This window comes from Fusarium coffeatum, assembly GCF_003316985.1.
Source record: "Fusarium coffeatum strain FIESC_28 chromosome Unknown BRIP53273_contig_127, whole genome shotgun sequence".
In the NCBI taxonomy this organism is placed as follows: Eukaryota; Fungi; Ascomycota; class Sordariomycetes; order Hypocreales; family Nectriaceae; genus Fusarium; species Fusarium coffeatum.
In genome coordinates this window covers 1-16,251 of record NW_022157920.1, presented here as the reverse complement: position 1 = coordinate 16,251, position 16,251 = coordinate 1, and the positions used below count along the sequence as shown (strand labels likewise).

General features: G+C 49.2%; 5 protein-coding genes across 5 annotated transcripts; 3 read left to right on the top strand and 2 right to left on the bottom strand.

Moving 5' to 3' along the window:
• Positions 1–188: 188 nt before the first annotated feature.
• FIESC28_05880 (uncharacterized protein) lies at positions 189–5,675 on the top strand (the record flags this gene model as incomplete). The annotated part of the gene is made up of 4 exons (XM_031160025.1): positions 189–508; positions 563–866; positions 919–4,365; positions 4,416–5,675. The coding sequence occupies 4 exons, from the start codon at positions 189–191 to the stop codon at positions 5,673–5,675; spliced, it is 5,331 nt and encodes a 1,776-aa protein (XP_031015886.1).
• A 131-nt stretch (positions 5,676–5,806) lies between these two features.
• Positions 5,807–7,126, bottom strand: FIESC28_05879 (uncharacterized protein; the record flags this gene model as incomplete). The annotated part of the gene is made up of 1 exon (XM_031160024.1): positions 5,807–7,126. One exon carries the CDS (start codon positions 7,124–7,126, stop codon positions 5,807–5,809), a length of 1,320 nt encoding a protein of 439 aa, XP_031015885.1.
• Positions 7,127–8,014: 888 nt separating this feature from the next.
• On the bottom strand, positions 8,015–9,930 carry FIESC28_05878 (uncharacterized protein; the record flags this gene model as incomplete). The annotated part of the gene is made up of 4 exons (XM_031160023.1): positions 8,015–8,134; positions 8,186–8,879; positions 8,930–9,637; positions 9,695–9,930. 4 exons carry the CDS (start codon positions 9,928–9,930, stop codon positions 8,015–8,017), a joined length of 1,758 nt encoding a protein of 585 aa, XP_031015884.1.
• Positions 9,931–10,888: 958 nt separating this feature from the next.
• On the top strand, positions 10,889–13,294 carry FIESC28_05877 (uncharacterized protein; the record flags this gene model as incomplete). The annotated part of the gene is made up of 10 exons (XM_031160022.1): positions 10,889–11,108; positions 11,155–11,284; positions 11,412–11,445; positions 11,497–11,598; positions 11,651–11,873; positions 11,926–12,056; positions 12,118–12,261; positions 12,315–12,449; positions 12,499–13,119; positions 13,172–13,294. The coding sequence occupies 10 exons, from the start codon at positions 10,889–10,891 to the stop codon at positions 13,292–13,294; spliced, it is 1,863 nt and encodes a 620-aa protein (XP_031015883.1).
• Positions 13,295–14,939: 1,645 nt separating this feature from the next.
• On the top strand, positions 14,940–16,125 carry FIESC28_05876 (uncharacterized protein; the record flags this gene model as incomplete). The annotated part of the gene is made up of 2 exons (XM_031160021.1): positions 14,940–15,659; positions 15,712–16,125. 2 exons carry the CDS (start codon positions 14,940–14,942, stop codon positions 16,123–16,125), a joined length of 1,134 nt encoding a protein of 377 aa, XP_031015882.1.
• Positions 16,126–16,251: the final 126 nt, after the last annotated feature.

Sequence of the window (16,251 nt, the reverse complement as noted above, 5' to 3'; positions counted from 1 at the left end):
TTCACAGCTGTCGGGTTTCGGGGTTCGGGCTACTGAAACAGGCTGGAGGGGTAAGTCAAGATAGCCTACTATACACGGCGTAATGATAACGCAGAATGATAATAGCAGGCTCCTGACGTTAATCTACACAATTGATCTCTCAGTATTTCCATCCACTTCTGGGACAAAAGTCGCAAGCCAAACTCAAGATGGAAACACGAAAACCTGACAAGCCGCGAGTCGTCGCTTTCAGTAATGAGTTTCCTTCCGACTCCCCGGAATCCCTACTCCGATCCCTTTATCGCAACAGTAAACTCAGAAATCACCATCATCTTGCTCGTTTCCTTGACGAAGCAACTACGGCTGTCCGCCATGAAGTTGTCGATTTACCGCCCGAAATGCGTAAACTCGTTCCTTCTTTCGACTCAGTGCATACCCTGGCCACGGACAAGGTTCTCAGGCGGGGAGTATTGGGAAGCTCGATCGATGGAGTCTTGCTCTGCGTTCTGCAGATTGGGTCTTCCATCAAGTATTACAATCTTTGATGAAGCGAGGCGCATAACATTGCTGACAGGTATTACAGTTATCGTGAAGCTACCCTTTCTGGCTTCGACATTACCCAGTCTGAGGATACCGTTCTTGTAGGGCTAGGGATCGGGTTGCTTGCGGCCGCCGCCCTGGCCACAGCGCCGGATATTGGATCACTCCCGGCTCTGGGGGCTGAAGCGGTACGAATTGCCTTTCGTCTAGGCGTTTTCGTGTCTGAAGTTTCTCAAAATATCGAACCCTTGAATGAAGATAGTCAGTTCGAGTCTTGGGCTTATGTTGTCCATGGAGTGGCAGCCGAAGAAGTCCAGCAAGAACTAGACGCGATGTATTCTCAATTAGTAAGTGAGACAGAAAGTGGAAATGCGACGAGAGCTGACACGGTTGTAAAAGCCAATCCCAGAAATAGGTAGAATCTTCATTAGCGCAAAAAGTGAGAATTCTGTCACTGTAAGCGGGCCGCCTTCGCGACTGAAGGAGATCTTCCGCACCTCAGCTTTCTTCTGCTGTCACAAGTCTGTCGCTTTGCCTGTTTTTGGTGGTCTTTGTCATGCTGCCCATGTTTACTCGGCAAAGGATGCTACGCATATTGTCGGCCCACCCCAGCGTCGTGTGTCCTATTCTCCTCAGATACCAGTACTGTCGACCAGCACGGGCTTGCCTTTCACTGCTCAAGCCACTAGCCAACTGTTTCAGCAGGTCGTCACTGAGATATTGACACAGACAATTACCTGGAGCAATGTGGTTCAACAAGTTACAGAGAGGTTCCGTGACTGCTCTAATCCAGACGCCGACATCTTTATCTTTGGACCTAGTCGGGATACGCGAGACATCACGACTGGTTGGACTTCCGCAGTTCCAAACATCAACATCAATTTAGTGGATGTCATCGATTCGCTCAAGGGTTTGGAAAGTCCCGAAGGAAAGTCCAGAGCACCAAGTCGATCCAAGATTGCAATCGTCGGCATGTCCTGTAGACTGCCAGGTGGTGCGACTGATACCCAGAAGTTTTGGGATATTCTGCACCAAGGCCTTGACGTCCATCGCCTTATTCCAAAAGACCGCTTCGACGTCAACACCCACTATGATCCAGAAGGTAAGGCCGTAAACGCCAGCCACACGCCATATGGATGTTTCATCGAAGACCCGGGTCTTTTTGATGCGCCATTTTTTAACATCTCGCCACGCGAGGCCGAGCAAACCGACCCAATGCAGAGATTGATGCTGATCACGGCTTATGAAGCTCTTGAGAGAGCAGGCTTTGTTCTCGGTCGCACGCCTTCCGCTGAGAAAGATCGTGTTGGGACATGGTACGGTCAGGCTAGCGATGACTATAGGGAAGTCAACACTGCCCAAAACATCAGCACATATTTTATTCCTGGCGGCTGTCGCGCGTTTGGGCCTGGCCGGATCAACTACTTCTTCAAATTCTCTGGGCCGAGCTTTAGCTGCGATACTGCCTGTTCTTCGAGTTTGGCTGCTATTCAAGCTGCTTGTACAGCTCTTTGGGGCGGCGAAGTCGATACAGTTGTTGCTGGAGGTTCCAATGTTGTGACCAATTCGGACGCCTTCTCGGGCCTTAGCCATGGACATTTCCTTACTAAAACGCCTAATGCTTGTAAGACTTGGGATGCAGATGCTGATGGATACTGCCGCGCTGACGGAGTTGTCTCTTTTGTGCTGAAACGTCTTGAAGACGCTGAGGCGGACAATGACAATATTCTCGGATTGATACTAGGAGCAGGGACAAACCATTCGGCCGACGCTGTTTCAATTACCCATCCCCATGCTCCAACTCAATCTTTATTATACCGGAAGGTACTGGACCAAGCTGGTGTGGATCCTTTGGATGTGAGTTACATCGAAGCTCACGGCACGGGGACACAGGCTGGCGACATCCAGGAGGTCACTTCCATTAAAGACGTGTTTTCGCCACTCGAGCGTCGAAGAAGTCAAAAATATCCTTTGTACATGGGCGCTGTCAAGTCCAATGTCGGTCACGGTGAGGCTGTCGCGGGCGCTACTGCGCTGCTTAAGGTCCTCCTCATGTTTGAGCACCAGTCGATCCCACCACACGTCGGCATCAGGACAGAGCTTAATCCCAAGTTGTCAAGAATCATGCATCAGAGTAATCTTCACATAACTTTCCAAGACACTCCATGGACTCGAACAGTGGATAGAAAGCGCGTCGCCTTGGTTAATAGCTTCAGTGCAGCAGGGGGCAATACGTCTCTTGTGTTGGAAGAAGGTCCAGTCCAGGCTAACAGGAACCTGGATCCTCGAGCAATGGGAAGTCATGCGATCGCACTCTCAGCTAAGTGCAAGAAGTCACTAAAGGGTAACATGACGCGAATGCTTGACTACTTGGAGAGGAACCCCTCTATTTCGCTCGCAGATCTGGCCTATACTACCACAGCTCGTAGACAGCATTACAACTACAGGACTGTGACTCACGCTGCGGATAGAGAGGATTTGCGGAGACAGCTAGCTGGAAGTATTGAGAGTGTGGACGTCCATGTGCCAATTCAGACCAGCTCAATTCCCTCAGTAGCATTCACCTTCACAGGACAAGGCGCGGCCAACAAATCACCGAATTTCGAGCTGTACCACCTTTCACCTGTTTTCCGCTCACAACTTGACACTCTCGATTCCATTACCCAACAGCTTGGTTTCCCCTCGTTTATTCCATCAATCGATGGCAGCCACGACAAGAACTATGATCACGGCACTGTCGTCTCGCAAATCGCGCTCACATGTATCCAGATTGCGCAGGCCAAGTACTGGGAGACTCTGAGTATCAAACCTGACGTTGTCCTCGGCCATAGTCTGGGCGAGTACGCAGCTCTCTGCGTCGCTGGTGTTTTATCTGCCAGTGATGCCATTTACCTTGTCGGGTCGCGAGCGAAGTTGCTAGACGAGAGATGTGAGAAAGGATCACATGGAATGCTGGCAGTACGGGCATCAGTGGACAGGACAAAGGAAGTGATCAAAGCTCTTGGTGTCGAATATGACATTGCTTGCATTAATGGCCCCGAGGCAACTGTCCTCAGTGCTACTTGTGAAGAGATGGAAAGCATTGAAACGGCGTTGAGAGATAAACGGTTACACTGCACACCACTACGTATCTTATACGCCTTCCACTCAAACCAGACTGAACCAATTCTCGACGATTTTGAGAGTTTCGCCAAGGCCAGTACGATCTTCCGAGAACCGAAGATCCCAATCATCTCGCCTTTGCTTGCCAAAGTCATTTGCGACGACAAAACGATTAACAGCACATACGTACGACGAGCGACGAGAGAAACCTGCAACTTTGAAGCCGCTCTTCGTACCGCGCTATCGATGTCTATGGTTGACAAAGACACCTTGTGGATCGAGCTGGGCCCTCATTCAGTCAATACAAACTTCATCAAAGCCATTGCAGGCCCCTCTTGTGTTGCGGTTCCGACTTTCCGGCGAGACGAAAATAACTGGGAGACTATCTCTCATAGTCTTGGTACGCTACATTGCGCTGGCCTTGAGATAGATTGGAGCGAGTTCCATCGTCCCTTTCAGACTTGTCTCAGACTTGTGGACCTTCCGACGTATTGTTGGAATAACAAGAATTATTGGATTCAGTATAATGGTAACTGGGCACTTACCAAGGGTAACACATTCTACGACAAGAAAGGGTCTGTTGCTCCAGTTTCCTCCTTTTCGACGTCCCTTGTTCAAACTATCGTTGATGAAGAGTTTTCTGGTGCATCTGCTATGGTGACGATGGAGTCGGATCTTATGTCGTCAGATTTCCTGGAGGCAGCGCGCGGTCACAGCATGAACGGTCATGCTGTAGTGACATCTGTAAGTTGAGTCTTGTTTACTAGCCTGTAGCCTGTCTAACCTGGTGCTAGTCTATCCACGCCGATATTGCGTACACATTGGGCGAATACGTAACCAAGCAGCTTGGATCTCCTTTGAAGTCCGAAAGTCTAAGCATCAAAAATTTGCAGGTCGTCAAAGGACTAGTAGTCCATAACAACACAGCGAAATCGCAATTCATTCGCGTCGTGGCTCGAACAAGTGATATTGAATCTGGGGTCAGTCTGGGGTGGTATAACATTGCCAGCATTGGCTCACTTGAATCTGAACCTTTCGCGACCGCCACTGTCGTCTGCCATGAGGCGCCAGCGACTCTTCAATCCTGGACATCCATCTCTCATCTCATCGAGAGCCGCATCAATACGCTCGAAGACATGGCCAATCGTGGTCTGGCAACCCGATTTTCGCGAAACATGGCCTATACGCTCTTCGCCCACAGCCTGGTCACTTACTCAGAGAAGTATCGGGGTATGCAATCCGTCGTCATGCATGAACTGGAAGGATTTGCACACGTCAAGCTCTGTACCGAAACGAAGGGCGTTTGGACCATACCACCACATTTCATAGACAGTGTGGCCCATCTAGCTGGATTTATCATGAATGTTTCGGACTCTCATGACATGACCACCCAGTTCTGCGTCACATCTGGCTGGGAGTCAATGTGCTTCGCTGAGCCGCTGAACGCTGGCGCAGAGCTTGTGTCGTATGTCAAAATGATACCTTGCAAGAATGAAAAGGACGTCTTCCTTGGGGATGTCTATGTCATGAGTGAGGGCGCGATAGTTGGTAAGGTGGGTGGGATACGGTTCAAGAGATATCCTCGGATTTTGCTTGATCGCTTCTTCTCGCCTCCGGACCCCAAGAGCAATGAGCCACCCGTCAACAATGTTTTTCAAGATGTTCCATCGACACACAAGGCGAACCAGGTCCCCTTGACCCCTCCTGAGAGATCTACCAACAGCACTCAAAGTTCACTGACTAGGTCTCACAAATCACCAAACACTATCTCACTCAGTAACAGCGCATCAATCCAGCCTGAGACGCCATCGTCGGGTGAAAGTAGCAGCCCCTTGGCCAAGGCCATTGCCATCATCTCCGATCAGATGGGAATTCCTATCTCGGAATTACAAGATGACTGCAACTTCGCAGATATTGGTGTAGACAGCCTTATGTCGCTGGTCCTGGCAGAGCAGTTCCGTGTGGAGCTTGGCATTACGGTAAATAGCAGCCATTTTCTGGAGTACCCGAACCTAGGGGCTCTGAAGACCTGGCTTTGGGAGTATTGTGCCTAAAGTCTGCGATGATTATTTATCACTGGAACTTACATGGCTCTCCACGTCGAATGCATTAGTTGCAAGTGGCAGAGGGTGAAATATGGGACGGAAAACAGGTCAACCTTAAATAGTGCCAAGTAAACCTTTATTTACATGCGTTGAAGTCTTTTAACCAACTTTCTCGAGACTCCAAGGACTTGTTCATGTAGACCGTTCAATAGGCCACCAACCGGTGAAACGGGCAGTGGATTAATGTCTATTCTGTCATCTGACGTGGCTTGCTTACCTGTCGATTTGGAGGAGTCGTGGTTTCTGAGTTGTTCGGAAAGCTGGCTAATCAAGATTTGTAGTGCCGTGAATTTCGAAAGGAAGTGTTGGATCATAAGTCGTTTCCCGTTGTCACTCTGACATTCAATATCGGTCAGTGTAGGAGGTAGCATAGACCGATAGGTTTCAGTATCACCAGTGGCGTTGATAACAGTTGCATTTATAGCTGCGACATACCATGCCTGGATCCTTGAAATGAGCAGTGATGAGAGAAGGATGAAGTTGCTGTCAGTTGAACAGGAACAGTGGAATATCCCTCCCAGTTCTTCCAATGACCTTTCCATTTCATCGTATGTGTCTCGAAGTCTGGAATACTCCAGATAGGAGCAGCTTGCGGTCCAGATGTCCGAAGGGTCCACTGACAACGTTGTCAAGAACTTCAAAACACGGATAGTGCAGTTACAGCTGCCGGTAGGTATAGTATTAATGACTCTTGGTGAGCCGAGACTGTGATGGCACGGGGCTGGAGTGATTGCATGTGAAGCTACACTCGTGACTGAAGCCTCAACTTGACTCTCAGGCAAAGAGAATCCGGTGTCGCATGACATCCATTCGACTTCCGTTCCGGGGTCAAAGGCACTGATATCGATACTGTTGTTGCCCCAACTATGAAGGGTACTATCTTCACCAGCCCGATCTTTATGAGACGACAATCCTTGATCGTTTTTGATCAAGTCAGAAGCAGCTCCATCATGCCCCGAGATTGGACCCAATGCTGGATCCCACTCTAGCAAAGCCGGAAGATCCAATAAATAGTCGGCAGTCTTCGGTATTCGAGATGATGGAAACCACTCAGACCACTGTTGCTCATGCGACTCACTCGTCTCGGTTGGGACAGCAGTGGATGGTGTTATGACCGAATCAGCCGGAGTCGGCAAGTGGTCTGAAGACTCCGCAGACGCTCCAGCTTTAACAGCTGACCGTCTTTCCTTTCGTGATTTGCGCCTCTCTTCATTGGAAATGATGTTTCTCACACGCTTGGAAGTACGATAGACACATGACTTGGACTTCTTGGCACAATAGGCGCAAGATGGCTTTTCTTGTGTGCATTTGATCTTGGCGGCGGAGCAGACATCGCAGCTCCTTCGAAGTTTCGTCTCATATCGCTGTTCTTGAGTACCAATGTTGCTTTTGGGGCACATAGCTATTAGGTTCGAGTCGGTAAGATTTTGGAGCATCTACTAAAGGAAGTTTGACAAAGAGAAGCACGTTTGCGGTGGTTGTCGCGACACTCCCACCATGAGCAGCGTCATCCTTTGTCACGCCACCGGTACCAGAGAGCAGTCCTACATTATTGCTGTTGGTTCAGGACTTATCATTCTTACATGCAATCAGCATAAAGGCTATGCAATGAACAAGCAGGCTCTCGTAATATGCAGTTGAGAATGGTTGAAATGGTAAACTCAAAGACACGCTACAGCCAATAGTGCGCGGGATTACGGAAGCGAGCCGTCGATCAAGGTTAAATATAGCGCATCCCCTTATCAAGCCGCCAATCGGAGCATGTTTGTTAGCGGGAGTTTGCGACTGAGACGCAGGATTACGGCGCTGTACGATTGCTTCCAGCGGGCTAACATCGTTGGTCGTCCGAATGTCACCTCTTACGTCTATCAGCCGTGTCTTCGAGTCCATTAACTTTGAGAGGCGACACTATAGTATTAGAAAGTTGTTCTACCAATTTACATGAGACGGCAGAGTACAGCTGTTCACAAACACACAAGTCAACGCCATCTCAGCAGCAACTGCGAACGTCCTCTGCAGAGGATACCCCACGCTGTGATGCACATTCAGGCACTATTGATGCACCACGACAAACAACCAACAAACTCACGGCCCAGACCTGACCAGTTGGTTGGCCACGAACAAACAGAACAGCGATCCACGTGCTGCAAACCCCTCATCAGCTGCACATGTACCGCGGGAGTCCGTCAGATCTGGGAATGTCCGTCGCGACTGTGTGTTTGGCTCTCTTGTCAGCGAATTAATTCCCTCGCAATTCTATTTCAATAACCTGTTTCGTCGCCTGTAGCTCAATCTAAAGGACCATAACGAAGATTCGGAACAAAGTCAGCATGGACCTTTTCTTTGACATGATCAGGTATCTCAGCCATTGCCTCCACACCTTCAAGAAGCACAATCTGTTGTCCAGCCTGCAACCGAGCGTCAGCAATAGCACAAGCATGATTTCAATGGCAGCTTACCCCAAAGTGATGAATCATATGACAATGCAACATACTCGCAGCAGGAAACGTAATCTCATACCGAATAGCAGTCCAGTCCCCAGTAGCATTCCCCAATCGACATCCATCGCGTATTGGGGGGTTCTGCAAATTAAAGTTGTCTCCTTCACCTGCATCGATAGCGTCTTGAACACTTGCCCAAGGAAATCCACCGTGTCCTGTTCCGATGATCCACGCTTTGTGATTGTGTTTGTGGAAAGGATGTTGAGTTGTGACGTTGGCGCCGTTCTCGAAGATGATGTCTACGACGGATCCGTTTAAGAGGGTGTTTTGGGAACCCAGCGTAGTGCTTCCTCTGGAGTCGTCTTCCCATAGAAGAGGTGGGAGCTGTTGGCGGAATGCTTGGTGGGAACCTAGACCCAGGGACCAAGATGATGGGCCCGTCATGTTGATGAAAAGCTTCACTGTCTGGTCGGCAGCTGCTGGGGGCGGTCTGGAGGGGTATGGGGCTAGTTTCATCTCGTCCATTGCTTTGAGCTTTGGTGATATGAGACTGCCATTCAGATGCACCCAGGGTTTTGACTCGGGGACCGTCGAAACCTTTTGGTGATTGTGGTAACGAAGAATCCCAAGACCTTGGATGACTTGTTCTGTTCGAAGCGATGTGAGACGAATAGCGTAGTCTCCCGGTTTCTGATTCAGATGCACCAGTATACTATCAACCCGTGTTAACCATCGTCACCTATATACGACTGGAACACATACCTTATGCGCTCACCAAGGTTGCAATTGGCAGCATGTACTTTTTGAGGGTGTACAAACTCGCCATCAGCCGCAACAACATAAAATTCATGTTCATCCACACTGATCTGAAGCTCATGATGCGCACCAGAGTGGATAAAGTTGATCCATACCCATTCTTCTCCTTCCTCCGCCGTGACAACTTCAATCTCTCCATCCGTCGGTTCACAAATTTGCGAATTGGCGTAAAGTTCCTGCTTCGCTTGCGTCTTGCAGCCGAGGGAGTTTCGTCCCGGTCCACCAACTTGTTCAATCAACTCTTTGGAGTGACAATACGTTCGGCCTTTCCCGTTCAAGACAATAGAGTTACTGCACCACGGAACGATACCCGTGTCGCGGTACATGATGAGTAGTATATCCATTGGCTCGGCGTTCCAGTCGCTTATGACAATATGTCGAGGGTTCGTCTCGGCGCGCTGCATCGCCTGCACATCTGCTGGTGACGATGACATTGCCTTGTACGGCCTGGGTCTCCAAGCAGCCGGTTCTATCCATATTGGACCGCGTTGTCCGTCGGCAAAGGCAGGACCGAAATGGCCGTGATAGAAGTAACTTCCGTACTGTTGCTGTACGGTGAACTGGTACGTGTAGTTGTCACGAGGTTGGATAGAGAACTGTGTTACGCCAGGGACGCCATCGTTCCAGGGTCTGTCGACTTGATAGATACCATGCCTCAATCGACGTGTTAGTCTTTCTTCAGGAACAGATGTTGAGTTTTCAGTGACCTACCAATGCATGGTAGTCTCAGTTGCCAATTGGTTATTGACAAATATTTCGACCTCTTCTCCCTCGACAGCTGTTATCAAGGGACCTGGTGTCTGTCCATTGATAGCAAAAATAGGTCGACCATGGCCATCTGCCGCACTCCACTGGCTAGTGATGGTAAAGTTGTATCTGCGCAAAGCACTCGCAGCATTGCTCAGCACCAAGAGGGAAAGTGCTAGACTTTGGATCATTCGAGGCATCTCCGCTCGGGATTGAGAAAAGGTCTCTGCACGTTATTCTCGGGCGATGATCAGGCACTTTTCCCCAGCATGGGCATGATTGTTATATACAAAGTACATCCGAGGTCCCTTCCTGTACGTGTGTCTCCGCGAAACAAGACAAGGATGTTAGCTTGATAATCAACTACCGAGCCCAAGGGTCCGAAGTTCGTCTATGCACTTCGGTAGGCAAGCGAGGGGCCGACGATCCGGGGCTCTTTGATCGCCGTTGCTTCCCCGAGGCCGCCATACCTGTGATTCGTTTCAACTAACCCACGGAACAACCTCTTACTAGTAATCCTCATGCGATAGTAAATCAGAAACGCAATTTTTAAGATCGAGACTTTATCATTGGTACGACTAATGAAGACGTGGTGAGCACGGATAAGAAAAATGATAAGCGACGAGTCGACTGAGCGTCCTCCATGCAAGACGCGACTCAACAAAGGAGTGATCAGACAGTCTCGCTTCCTTTCTTCCAGGATCAAACGGCATAGATCCTCCGACTCCCCGCAGTCCGACCAATAACGTTTGACGAAATACCTTGCAACTTTGCACGGGGCCACGTATACGCCAGGGCAAAAAGCTTAATATGTGGTCCCTTAAACCAGATCTCTTCCATATATGGACTATCGTTCCGCAGACTTGACCTCTTTGCATGAACTGGGTTGTTCAGCAACGCGGATCTGCTTGGTCTGAGACATATCACCGGACACTAGATGTTAACCGAAACCCGTAGTCTTCCTTCAGCGCCCGCAGGTGAAGTTGAGGCTGTAGCGAAAGCCTCGGCATGTGTGTTTCGTAACATGCCTGCAATTGCCGTGCGGCGTTCAGTCAGCTATGTCGGCTCGGGAGTTGAAAGAGTAGTGTTGGAGGATAGTGTTTATAAGCATGGGTCGTTCTGGCTCGTAGCAAGGACCTTAGTTTGACAGAAGCAACAATGGAGTCCAAGCAGACTTTCTTACCAAACGGTACACGGCACACTACTTCTCGCAATGCGTGGTTGTTCACAGCTGTCCTGATATCCTCTTCTCTACTTTGGGCCTTCTGGCACCAAGACATACACCATGTCTTTCCGAACTGGGCAGATCGACCAGATGAGTCTGCCCGTTTAGTCAGGAAGTACCATCTCCAAACTGGTGTACGGTGGATGAACCCAGGTACGTTGACATTGTGTTTGTCGTGTTAGGAGACTAATTGAGTCAGATGGCGGTCGATGGAGAGTTATGTTTACTTGTAACGGCCAATCTCCCTGTCCAGTTCTGTATGCTGAAGAAGGCGATATCGTCGAGTTGACCTTGAAGAGTGATATTTATGCGCAGTCTTCCATTCACTTGTACGTTGACTTTCATGCGCGATAGCTTGGGACTAATACTAATATTCTACAAGGTCTGGTATCGGACACAAACAGTAATGGATCCTGAAAGCCAACGGTGGTGTCTCAACTAACGGAATCATGATAGGTCATGGAATGATGGGACGGCGGGTCTGTCACAAGTAAGTTATTTAAAGCACGGCTTTTAAATCACATTGTCTAATGCTCTTCAGTTTCCCACCCTCCCTAGAAGTAATTGGACAAACGCCTACGACACGTCAGGTTCATGGGGACTGAATTGGTTCATCGATCACACTACCACCGCATCAGCTGATGTAAGCTAGTCATCCCGTCTCCGTCGTAACAGTCACTGACTTCCATCACAAGGGCATCGCTGGAGCTGTTTACGTAGCTCCTTCTCCAGACCGCCCTCGTCCATACCATCTCATCACAAACAACACTCTAGAACTTCGTCAAATTCGTGAAGCCGAACGCGACACCCGTCACGTCATTATTCAGAATCATCAGCATCGTGACTCGGTTTGGAAGTTACTCCGTATGAGAGCCGAAGGGTCAGAGTATTACTGTTATGATTCGATTCTGGTCAACGGTATGAGCATTCGCAAAGTGTAGTCTTGAGATTGCTGATTTGGCTGCGATAGGCAAAGGTCGAGTGCATTGTCGCCAGCCAGGGTTCGACCATCTGAATGGTCATGCACTAGATCAGAAGGGGTGTATTCAGCCACCTGGTCTACCAGATGAGACGTGTACGCCAAGCTCGGCGGACTATGAGGTTCATACCCCCACATTGAGGCCAACTAATTTACGAATCTCGCGGCTAATAGGAAGAATAGGTCATCGAAACTCAAGGACGGAAGTACATGATGTTGAATCTCATCAACCTAGGTTTTGAACACTCGGTCAAACTCTCCATTGATCATCACAAGATCATCCTCATAGCCAACAATGGTGGCTTTGTATATCCTGAAGAAGCAGACGTAATACTCTCATCACGATGAATGCTTTGGACGGCTTTGTTGACTATTTACAGGTTGTGTACATTCCGGACCCCAGTCGTGTGACTGTCCTGGTCAAGCTTGATGCTGAGCCAGATGACTACGCCATTCGGATATCTTCAACCAGTGAACTGCAGAACCTTCATGGCTATGCGATCTTGAGGTATCGGGTATGCTTCCTCTAAACACGTGAGGTGAACCGATCTGACATGCTTGTAGTCAAAACGTCCGCCTCAATATGGGGAGGCTATGACACTACCCCCAACTGCGCCAAAGGACATATGCCTTCTACCAGACGGTAACACCCACTCAAGCTGCACCACCGCTGACGGACAATTCGCCCCTCCCTACCCAGCCAATCCACCACCGTCACCCAGCAGGGACCATCAAGCACGAGCAGACTTTACCTTCCGACTAGCAGCAGACTCACAACCTTCTAAAACAGAGCTAGTACCAGAGTACTTCCTCAACGGCAAGCCATGGCAACTATTTCATGGTTCCATGATGCCTCTTCTTTTCCACGCAGCAAACGAAACATTTGATAAACCTGTTATCAGCAACTTGCCACTCGGATCAGTGGTGGACCTAATCATTGAGAATCGATTAAACGAGACTATATCCTTTTACAAGCATGGTGAACCTTCGTGGCTTCTCGGGTCGAACGTACACAAGGTATTCCCTGGAAGTAGCGTAGAAGATGCCAGGAAGCATCTGAACTTGCACGATCCGGCTCTTGTGATCGTTCATGATCTGCCAGCGCTGGGATGGAGCGTGTTGAGGTTCAAGGTGACGTCTCAAACAGCGACTATGCTCCATGCTGCAAAGCTGCGATATTTTGCTGTAAGTCGATATCTTGTCTGTCGCGTCGTCTATTACTAATATAGAATATCAGTTGGGTATGACGGTACCTATCTTAGAAGGGATTACTGTGGACACACCATTAAAGATTCCTGAGCGTGCGGCTAAGAGACCTCATGTTGACTTTAAGCCTGCTCATGATGGAGTTTTTGGGTGATTGAACGGGTAATCGGACATTGGTGAATCGAAGTCAATGGATAAGTCGATGCTAAAATGTATCGCGGTATGGACTAAACATGGTCGACGCAGGAAAAGGCACCAGCAATATGGAGATAAAGCTATGCTATCGTAATGAACCATCTTACGGGCTTATCTTTGAACGCGTGAGTGGCCCAACCTACTCAACACCATACATCACGGTGTCGTTATGTCTGTACGCCTTCGAAAATCCGCCTCTCATAAATTCTAAATTAACTGTGATCGAGGTCTAACTCAATATTGCTGAATTACCATCGTGCTATCGCAATTGCGAACATGTAGACAGTCGCAAAAATAACACGCTCCAGGGTATGATCCCAACGCGATTGGAAACGTGCTGTCCTTGCGCTGGAACTCTTTTCACTTACAGTGGAGTATCGTTACTTTTAGGGGATGTTTTGCGAGGCCAGTCCACTAAATGTTAGATGATGCGCATCCACTATGTTGCAGATCATAATTACTTTCCGATCGATAACATGGCAGCCTCATCAGTTCCCCGAAGCATACGAGTATTCTTATCTTTGCATGAGATTGTCTCCTATTTTATGTCGCGAGGCTGTTGTTTTATGGAAGATTAACAATACGACGGGAAAACACCGTCGCGTTTTGACGGTTGAATTAATTTATAGTGGACTGCCACTGTAGCTGATCGCTAAATTTGACAGCCCTTCGAACTGGGGAGGCCTGTACCATTCCAACGGCTTTGATGATGGAGCACGGCAACCTCATTCAATTCTCCGATACTCGTACGAGAAAGAGCCAGACAAGATATCGTATTGATATTCCGGTCAATCTTCTCCGCAACGGGCCACAAGCGATGATCAGTGCGATGACAGACACAGACGAAAGCTGAGTCTGAAGATGAGACCAGAAAGTGAGAACAGGCGTCGTATACTTTCCGCGTTTATAAATGAAACCGACTGCCCTGTTTTTACGAGTGTTTCATAGGTAGTGGAGGATAAGCATATTTCCTGTCGCCCACCTCCCGGAAATCCTGTCCATGCTCGGGTTGACTTCCATGATCCACCTGCTTCAGGTGCCTTGTTTGTCGCACTGACGCTATCACCAACGTACTGGAAATATTGCTCAGCTAGAACTTGATCAGTCTAATCCAAGATCAACCATCGGCAAATTCCAAGAATAGGCTGTCTCGTTAATCGCATTCCTAACCTCATTGACGTCTAATGCACCTTGGCACACCGGTAAATAAGCTTGGCTACTCTATTCCAAGGTCAATCCCTTTGAAACACCCGCTCCACAAAACCCGGTCTCCTTTAATCCCAAAGCCAACCCTGAACGTTGCAGTTTCAGCATGACATTACTGCCGAGTTTCCACGGAACAAGCAACGAGGCGAATATTCCGCCAGTAACAGCTCTTCGTCTCTCAAGGATGAATGTTTCAAGTTGACAGCTTCATTGATAGGACCATAATTCTCTGCTGTTTCTGGAAGAAATGATTATGGAGAGAGTGGATTGACGATTGGAATAAATATGCCAAGGCGCGCCACCTCTTGTTTGTCGATTCTCTATTCCACTCTTTCCCTATCCATTCGTTCTTTCTTGTTTTTATCTTATCTATACACTCTTTTTTTCTTTCTTCCAAGATGAAGTCCCTTTCCATCCTCTCCGTGGCCATCGCCGCGCTGGTCTCCAACGTCTCCGCCGCCGGTGTCCAAGGCACCGCTGAGGGTTTCGCCGCCGAAGTCACCGGCGGAGGCAACGCCGAGGGCGCCTACCCCAAGTCCACCGACGAGCTGGTCTCCATGCTCGGTGACAGCACCACCCGCGTCATCTTCCTCGACCAGGAGTTCGACTTCACCGGTACCGAGGGAACCGCCTCCGAGCAGGGCTGCGCTCCTTGGGGTACTGGTGCTGGTTGCCAGCTTGCTATCAACAAGGATGACTGGTGCAACAACTACCAAGCCGAGAGCCCCAAGGCTGATGTTACCTACGATAAGGCTGGCCTGAACCCTATCACTGTCAACTCTGACAAGTCCATTGTTGGTATCGGTGCCAACGGTGTTATCAAGGGTAAGGGTCTGTACATCAAGGGGGCCAAGAACATCATCATTCAGAACATCCACATCACTGAGCTTAACCCTCAGTACGTTTGGGGTGGTGATGCCATTCAAATTGATGGCTCTGATCTTATCTGGATTGACCACGTTACTACCTCCAACATCGGCCGCCAGCACATTGTCCTTGGAACCAGCGCTACCAACCGTGTCTCCATCACCAACAACCACATCAACGGTGAAAGCCAGTGGTCTGCTACTTGTGACGGTCACCAGTACTGGTCCATGTACTTCACCGGCTCCAGCGACGTAAGTTAACATCCAAAAATTCAATGCAACACAGAGACTAATAACAGAGCAGATGGTCACCCTGAAGAACAACTACATCTACAAGACCTCTGGCCGTGCCCCCAAGGTTTCCGGCAACACCGTCCTCCACGCCGTCAACAACTACTGGCAGGGTAACTCCGGCCACGCCTTCGAGACCAGCGACCAGGCCAAGATCCTCGCCGAGGGTAACCTCTTCCAGGACGTCAAGGCCGCCATTGAGGAGGGTTCCACCGGTGCCATTTTCGCCGCCCCCGATGCTTCCGCCAACGCTGCCTGCTCCAACGGTGTCGGTCACGTCTGCGAGGTTAACAAGTACGACAACTCTGGTTCTATCTCCGGTTCCGACTCTAGCTTCTTCAGCACCTTCGGCGGTAAGGGCGCTGAGGCTAAGCCTGCTTCTGACCTTACTGGTCTTGCTTCCAGCGCTGGTTTCGGTACTATCTGAGTACGTGGGGATTAAGGGTATTTCGCTTTCGATGTATATAATCTCGAAATTTCGAGCTTCTACCTAGAGAAAGGTATATAAAATGAGAAAATAGAGACTTCATCCTGAAGATGTTGCTACCAAAAA